This window comes from Miscanthus floridulus, chromosome 12 (assembly GCF_019320115.1).
Source record: "Miscanthus floridulus cultivar M001 chromosome 12, ASM1932011v1, whole genome shotgun sequence".
NCBI classification, from domain to species: Eukaryota; Viridiplantae; Streptophyta; class Magnoliopsida; order Poales; family Poaceae; genus Miscanthus; species Miscanthus floridulus.
In genome coordinates, this window is record NC_089591.1 from 51,388,034 (window position 1) to 51,397,157 (window position 9,124).

General features: G+C 46.1%; 1 protein-coding gene across 1 annotated transcript; it reads right to left on the minus strand.

The window, feature by feature from the left end:
* Positions 1-1,487: 1,487 nt before the first annotated feature.
* Positions 1,488-6,174, minus strand: LOC136495286 (uncharacterized). Its single transcript, XM_066491252.1, has 2 exons — positions 4,600-6,174; positions 1,488-1,702 (listed from the first exon to the last, which is right to left on the minus strand). Exon 1 carries the CDS (start codon positions 6,172-6,174, stop codon positions 4,633-4,635), a length of 1,542 nt encoding a protein of 513 aa, XP_066347349.1. The 3' UTR covers positions 1,488-1,702; positions 4,600-4,632.
* Positions 6,175-9,124: the final 2,950 nt, after the last annotated feature.

Here is a 9,124-nt window from a genome sequence, read left to right on the forward strand (position 1 = left end):
GTTGCCAGACTGGCAACAGTTGCGTTGGACAGCTATAAAGGGCGATGGCGAGAGAAGAAGAGGCAACGGATGTAACTGAATAGTTATCCATTAGCTGTAGAAGTAGAATTCTATCGCGGTTCGCCGCTCCTGTAATCCAAGAACCTTGTTACATTCGCAATAAAGCTCACCGATTCACCCCAAATCCTTCCACATACATCGTGTTCGTCACATCTTCGGGCTCCATCTGCATGCCGGAGGGCGGGCGGTGGCCGGCGGCATAGAGCTGCCACTGCCACTGCAGATGGCATTGCGTTGCCCGTCCGCGGCCCATTATTTTGGGCGCGGGCGCGACAACCTTGCTGCCCAGCCCAAGTGCCGATCCAAGAGTTGACAAGGTTCGCTGCGACCGGTGTCGGTTCACCGAAAGGAACGCCCCGCCGGCCGCCGGCCGCCTGCCTGTCTGTGGTTTGGAAGGAAATATGGTTGGGTTATCGAAAAAGCGGGAGCAGCACCCAACTGCATGCACATGCATCCGTGTATGTATGGACTAGGATAGACCGACCGACCTCTCCGCCGCGACCATTACACCGGCCGGCGGCCGCACCGAAATGTGCCGGTACAGATGTAGACGTGCACAGTGTATGTGTATATCTGGCGGCGATCAGCCAACTCGCAGTGCTTTCTGCTTCCGTTCCGGACCATGAACAAACACAAACCGGTTTTTGTGGCCTCAGCTGTGTGCGCCGAACGGCCCGGCCCGGCCCGTGACTTCCCCTAGGCGCGTTACCACTGCATGTCGCGGCCCAGCCCAACTAACAACAACAACTAGTGCCCCCCAGCACCGGCACTCTGGTGGCAGCCCACAAACCGACACTCCCGGTGGGCCACGCATCTCGCCGTCCGGCCGTCGCCGGTGTTCTCCCCTTCACTTCAGCCTCACTACGCATTATTAAAAATGTTCGAATGGTGTAAATGTTTGTTCCGTCAGTGTAAATATTTGTTCCAAATAAATAATTAAACTGCGTATGGAAACGGCCAGAAATAATTAAGATGAGAGGGGTGCGGAGCAGAAAAAACTGTAGCCCGATTGTAACAATAATCCGTGTATACCTGTTCCGAGCATCTGCTGCACGAACGAAGCATCCAGTTGGCACGCAGGAGTCCAGGACACGGGCATACAGGCTACAGCAACACTCAGTTTGATCTCAACGAGGGCGATCAACGGTGCAGCAGGTATCCATCACTATCTTATAGAAACATACTACAGCAGTCTCATTCTCTGACATGAATTTTACTCATCTGTTAACGTTCAGGAATCACCATATGAAGAGCGCCAGGGAAAACATTTCAGAAAATGAGCTACATCCCGCACCACAGATCCACATGATAATCCAAGTTCAACCAAACAAAACATGTTGCCTGTGAACAATAAAAATAAATACTAAGTCTATTACCGTAGTCAGGGATCACCTACCTTTAAATAACACTGTAGTCTGCACCGAAAGCAAAGTCACCAATCAATCCGCCATCTTAGAGTGGTTCATCCAACATTATCACAAGTTAAGTTTAACTACTGCAGAAGATAAATTTATTGTGCTGGTTATCTCTACTAATTCCTTGTAGTCAGTTGACATTTGGTACCGGGTACGCTTGGTGTCTGCAGCAAACTACGGGGAGAGCAGAAGTTGCTGAACAGGACTGCAGAGGACAATGAATCTGCCTGCAGATATGAATGAACAGGGTCAGCATATTTGAACAGGAGTCATACCAAATTAATCCACATTTGCGAGAAAGCACTACAACTGCATAATCAATCAATCATGTAAATGGTGTTTCGATCTAATGGAGAACATGAAGAAACTCTAGATTGAATGAAGATCTGTGGAAGAAATATCACTGGTGAAAGTCAAATGTGAAAAAGAAAAAAAAACAAATATACTCGCAAGTCCTTACTCAAAACCAAAACCACAGTAGTTGAAGCTTTAGAAATGGTTAAGGAACGAGACTACTATACATTGAAGCCCTAGCAAAGAAAGAACACCACTGGTAGTCCGGTATCCTGACAAAGTCTAGCAAGAATCTTCATGAGACACAGGTTTCGCTTGTCTAACATCGAGCACTAGCATGGAATGGAAAAACCAGAATTCTAATGGTTCATGAAGTGGCGCCAGAACCTGGAAAGTACAGAGCAAGCACAGCGTATGATAATGTTAAATTCTATAAACCTTGAAATATCAGGTGCTAGTTGGGAGGCAATGCTTATAAGCTCGACAAGCCAAGGCAGTACTAGCAAAGAAGTAGTCTTTCTCTCTCCCTTGCACATGGTGCTAACTTAAGCGACTGGTGCTAGCATCTGTGAGCTAGCACTACCCGCTTCAGCGTATTGCACCCTCCCTAGTTTTCTCTCTCTTGCTAGCACCCCTAAAACACCAAATCACTAAAGTTTGTACATCTTGCATCGAGTATGTTTCAGTAAATCAAATGGATCTTTTCCCAATCGACTGTAGCCAAAAGAACAATATGGTGTATCCCACCTATTATATTCCATACACCACATTGTTCACAGTGTATTGTGCAAGCAGTAAGTTGAAACTGCTATGTGAGAATTTGTTACATGACAATCAACAAGGTCTATCCTAGTACAACTCATCATTTTCCACTCGATTCACTATAGCATCCACAGTCACACTTACCCCTCGTCTTTATCCTTTCCTCTTTCTGAACATTCTCACAGCAATAAAGCCAAGCTTGCCTCACAAAAAATGAAGCAAAAACAATATACTTGAAGCTAGCTCAAAGTGGAAAACAATAAGTAACTGGCATAGCATTAAAATCTAACATTCCTTTCAAGATTTCCATGAAATAAATTATTCCGTTAAACTCTCTCCGTTCCAAATTATAGTTCACTTTGGTTTTGTCCTAAGTCAAACTTCTTTAACTTTGACCAAGTTTATAGAAAAATCCACCAACATATATACACCACCAAATTAGTTTCATCAAATTCTCCATGAAATACGTTTTGATATTGCATTTATTTGAACTTGTAGATGTTATTGTAATTTTTAAACTTTGGTCAAAGTTAGAGAAGTTTGATTTAGCACAAAGCCAAAGTGAACTATAATTTAGAACGAATGAATACCTATTAACTCGAGAGACAGTAAATAATTAGCTAAATTACAATGCAAAAAAAATTATCTTTGGCTAAGAAAATTATAATGACCTTTTGCAATCACAAAAGGGCGTACCCAGTGCAGAGAGCTCCCGCTCTGTGCGGGGTCTGGGGAAGGGTGTCAGTGGCAAGCCTTACCCTCGCCTGTGCAATGCGAGGAGACCGCGACTCGAACCCGAGACCTTCCGGTCACAGGCGGTAAGACTCGAACCCAGGACCTTTTGCAATCACAGAAGTATAAAAATTATTCCAATATGTTGGCAGTCATGTATGATAGAACCGACCAAATCAATTGCTTTGTTTAGTTCTGAGTAGCATGTCAAAACCATATGCTAGTAGATGGTCAGTCAGTATACGCATGGAAGATATGCATGAGTGCAGTTAAATATTATACATGGCCCAAACATGTATGCTACTAACTGTTAAGATGAAGCACTAGAGGATCACCACTATTCTGTGATATGCTGACAGCATGGTATTGTGATAAGAGACATTTATTTCATTACCAGGTTTCTGATAAGTTCTTTCTTAACTGTACAGTACCATTCAACACTTAATTAGCACAAGTGCTCAAAGGTGGCAAAAGACAATGTGACCAAAAGAATGCCGGCATATTGTGTTCTGACTCTGATTAATGAATTGCATGGAGATAGGAACAATGACTAATGAGTTTACATATTTCAAGTAACATGTTCCCATGAAGAGAGAACTCCTGAATATGTAGTATGACATGGCATAGACACACTTGAGTCAGGAGAAAATGGCATGTTGATAACAAGTCAACAACAAGGCAATGGTTTTCCTCCAAAAAAAAAGGCAATGGTTTTATGTAACCAATGCTAAATAGTCAAACAACATGGCTATGATGAATGTAGCAGCTGTTTTTGCACTAAGTCCAATGTAACTGACTAACAAGAAGTGGCAAGAATTCACCACGCTCAATAACCAACTACTACCTGCTCACACAAGATGCAACCTAAAAGGAGAAACATAATAAATTAATAGAGATCAATCTTTTATCTCTGTGACAGATTGAAAGTAGAAAAAGGATCATAGTTGATGCTTATAAGGAGATAAAAACATCAACCATTCAAGTTTCGAAAGCTACGCTCTTTTAGACACCATAATGCATAATGGTGCTAAAGGAGTTGACTTAAGGGTACCATCCTGTCAGTTACAACAAGAGCTGACTGTGTACATTTACACAAGAATATGACTAAAGGGAAGAGCTTCTGGTTGCAATATAGATCTAGGGATATATTAAATCTACCAATCATGTAAGAGGCTGCAACTCAGAACAAGAACGCTATGAATGATTGCTCCAAAAATGAACCAAACAAAAAAACCTAGGTGAATAATAACTTCAGATATACAGCGCTTACACTAGTTATAGGAGGAAATAGAACGTAATACTAATAGAACAATGTGTTTCCAAGAGTTTCAATTACCATTTAGCTGGAGATGCTGCCTAGAGTGCAAAATTAGCGCCTCCTCCTTGGATGATCATCATCACCATCATCCCTTGATTGGCTCCTTGACCTTGCCCGTACTCTCCTATCGTGGTCAGCACACTCAGTGTACTCCTGGTACCTCCTATTGCCACCACCATGTCGATCCCTCTGATTCCAGTGCTTCTCCTGCTCCCTTTCCTTGTCCACGATGCGCTCCTGATGGCGACCCTTCTCGCAATCATTCTCTTTGTAATAATCACCCCCATCACGGTCAGCCTGCCTTCTATCAGGATATCTCACATTGCCAATGCTCCTCTCCTCGTTCTTATTACTTAGTCCTTCGCCTCTTAAGCCACGCCCCTGCTTCCCGTAGTTCCCATTCCCAAATTGCTGATGTGCCTGTTGGTGCTGCCTTGGTGCTCTTAGCTGCTGCCATGGCATTTGACAACTTCTGAAATTATATTCCTGCTGTGCACCCCATAAGCCCCCAGAAATCCCGTGACCATGCCAGACTCCTGAGCCTTGCATCGCCATCCCACTAGCTGCAAAGAACGGTGGGTTCATGTGGTGTGCCAATGCCGACGACATCATACCATTGCCCATCATCCCCGCATTGTACTGTGCCACTGACTGAAACCCACCGTACCCACCAACACCTCCCAAAATGCCAACGAACGGCCGGCTAGGTGTCGGCCGGGGAACCACGGACGGCTGAGGTGGCGCCAGAGGCGGCCGATCACCCAACGCGGGGGCCACATTGCCTCGAACCGCCGTCGCATCGCTCGCACCACGACCGCCGTTGCCGAGGCCTCTGGTAGGGTTGGGGGACCGGGCGGCTTCGGTGTAGGAGTCGGAATCGTCTCCCAGGCGGTGGAGGGAGGGAGGGCGGTCGAGCGAGGCGACGCAGTGGCGCCCGTGGAATGTGTGGCCATGGAGCGCGGTGGCGGCCGAGGCGGCCGCGGCGGGATGGAGGAAGTCGGCGCGGCAGATGCCGCGCGACTTGCCGGTGAACTTGTCAGAATAGAAGTGGAGGCAGTAAAGCGCGGCGGCGGCGTCGTGCGGCGCGGGCGCGAGCGCGGCCTCCACCTCCGCGTCCGTCGTCCACCAGTGGAGCTCGCTGATGTACAGTGGCGTGCACCTGGGCGGCGACGAGTAGGAGGCGCCGCCACCTCGCGGCGGGCGCTGCGGCTGCGGCTGCGTCGGCGTCATGTGGTGTCTCGGCACGGGCGGAAGAGGCTGCGGCGGCTGGTGTCGCGCGGTTTCGGGTCTCGGCTGCGGCGCGGGCGCGGGTAGGTGTTCCGGAGGCGGGAGACGGTGCGGCGACTTGGGTGGGAACTGGATGGAGCGGCCGGGGGATGGGGTTTTCGGAGGCGATGTCGGAGCTGGAGAGGGGGAGAGCGGCAGCAGCGGGATGAAGCCGACGTTGACGTCACCGTAGAGGTCGTCGTAGTCCTCGCCGGCGGAGGGGGTGAGGGGGAGGCGGGCGTCATCCTGAGCCGCGGCGATCGCCTCCTCGGCGCGCGGAGAAGCGGAGCCCGCGAGGAACTGGCCGCCGGCGTCGTCCCCGTCCATGGGGAGGAGGCGGACGCGGCGAGGAGGGTTTTAGCGTGTGGGTTGGTTTGGTTGGGTGGGTGGTGGGGTGGTAAAGTACCAAAAGTTGAGTTGCAAGCACCGCAGCGGCGTAGCCGCCAGCAACAGACGAACAGTGTGTTCGGCTGATGGGTTTCGTATGATTTAACAGTGTCATGTGATTCAGAAAAAAAAACTGAAACAAGCTGATTATTTTGAATGATTTAATAGCGTTGCAACGAAACTCTATTCGTTTGAACTTATCAACTCTATTTATCAGCCATGATATAATATTTTCTTTCACAACAAAACAGCATTATTAGCTGTGAAACCATTTTCTACCGTTAACACCCCCGGAGTCCAATACGTATATATCCGAAAAGCTCCTCTACTCATATAGGATATAGGAAAGTGACAAGCCATGAAAACAATCTATACTTCCATTTTCTACTGTTTTTATAGTTATATGTAATAATTGTGTAAATATATACAGTTTATTCATTGAATTCATAGTTAAAAAGAGAAGTAGATGACCTTTATGTAAAGTTACCAACACAATAGTCTATGTGTTGACCGCTATGTATTTTACATGAAGCATACATTGGGGTAAGTTCAAAAAAAAGAAAGTATACATTGGGGTTCGTTTAAAACAGTCGTTAGCTTATCGTCCATCATATGCCCCCGTCAGTAAGGGAGCCTAGCTCCTCTGCGGTCGCTACCACACCCAGGCTTCACTTAGTCCAAGCGCCGCGCTCTCGTGAGTACCCATCGCTGCCGTCGCTGGCTGCCGCGACCGGCCGCCGCCACAACATTCTGGCCAAATCCACCCCGACGGTAAGATTCCTCATATACGTCAATACGTGCGACCGTATTCAACCCCTCAACTGCGTCCCACACCTCACGAAACGAGAACAACAGGAGCGACGGCGCCGGCGGTGCAGGGTGACGAGCGACTTTTTATGTCGAGAGGAGCGACGGGGCGGGAGCGGGCGAGCGAGTGGGCCGGCAGCGACGGCACGCAAGCAGACATGAGCGAGTGGGCCTGTAAGTTGGGCCTCAACAGAATGGACCGGACGAAAAATAGCGTGGTGCAAAATTTTACCTTTTTAATATTAGGTATAGATATAGATACAATAGATATATACTTCCTCCGTTCACAAACAAATGCACTCATAGGATTACACTGTCATATTGTCTTGAGTTTAACCAACTATATTGTAATAAAGAATAATAACATTTATGTATAACACCAAATGAATGGGTTATGGAAATATATTTTATGATGTACTAGTATCTAACAATACTATTTCACAAAAAAGTATCTAACAATACTAGTTTGATGTCCAAAATATGAATATTTTTTATAAATTTAGTAAAACTTAAAATAATTTGACTTAGAACAACTCTAGAAGTTGATTATTCTTAGGATGGAGATAATATTAAAAAAAATACGCCCCACATGTCCGCTAGACCGTGTCATTTGGTTTCCGCTCTGGCCCATCCAAACTCATCCTCTTATGGGTTTTCTTTTTTGGATTGAAGCATGGACCTATGTGTTCAGGTAGGGTTAGGGTCAGTTCAACCTAATTATGTGTTTATAACAAAAGAAAAACCTGCGTTACATTGTTGTCTTTTTTCTGGTGATGAGTTGACTTATCGGTAGCGATGCTCTTAACTTAGAATAAGAAACGTATTTGATCAAGTTTGACATCTAAAAATTTAAATAGATACCTTATCAAGACGTATTTAAAACTACTTCGATATTATAGATGTTGATGTATGTTTTTATATAAATTTGATTAAAGTTTGAACAAAACTCAAAGTAAGGGCTGCTTTGGAACGCAGAAGTTTCACAAGAACTATACAAAACTATCACAGGGAAAATGTAGAAAACAGAAAAAATTTCCAACAATGCAAAAGGGCCATAAACTATAATTTCAGGATTTTTTTTTTAATTTTAACACTTTTGATAACTAATTTTAAATCTAACACTGCAAGTTTTTTTAAAACTAACACTTTTGCCGTGCCTATTGCCTTGGCGCGGCCAAATGCCTGTGCCGCGCCATGCATGGTGGCGCGGCAGAGGTCTGCCGTGGCGACGACCGGTTTCGGTGACCGTTGACGTGACAGCTCTTGTCGCGCCACCAACCTTGGCGCAGCAGTGCCGCGCCCTGCAGAGCCGAATAAATACTGCGCCTAGTCCCGCCTGCCCGAACAGCAAGCCTGCCTGGCCGCCGCGCCTGCCGCCCGGCCGGCGGTACCTGAACGGTTTAATCCGAACGCGTCGCGCCGATAGTAGGAGTTATTCTAAGTATTGCTTGATGTAAAATTAATAGTAGATTTGTTTCTGTCTTTTGTTGAATTTTTTTCACGGCCGAATAGAGAATTTGATAAGCCAATGATTTGTTTTTCGTCTTTCATAATACGGTTAACCACCAATTTAACTAATCGATTATGAAAAATTGCCACCGGCGTCGAGATACGTCGGGACTGTCGGTTCCCGAACTAGTTGGTACTTAATCTCGCCGGCAGTGCTGCCACGACGCAAAGAAACATATATGAAACATATAAATGAAGTCCGTGCACAAGTTGACAAGCTGCCACATAACATTTTCATTGTTTTGACATAAGTTTGATATAACATAACCAAATAACCCCACAAGTTTCGGACGCCAATATTCGTTTGACCTAACAAACCAAGACCCAGGAGTGTAAGGATCCCTCGGACGCCTCTGTCTCTTCGGATTTGTTGGCAACACATTGGGAGTGTAGCCAACGTCGGTATGGTCGTGTCGACGGTGCGTATGGCTTGTACCCTGTAAGTATATAATACGCACGATTACTTATAATTCTTTATGATCGTTAGTTCATGGAGCCTACGTATTTAAATAAACTATCTTTGATAGTACCTGTGTGGCTCCTTGGGTACCAAGCAGGGCACCACCTAGTTGAG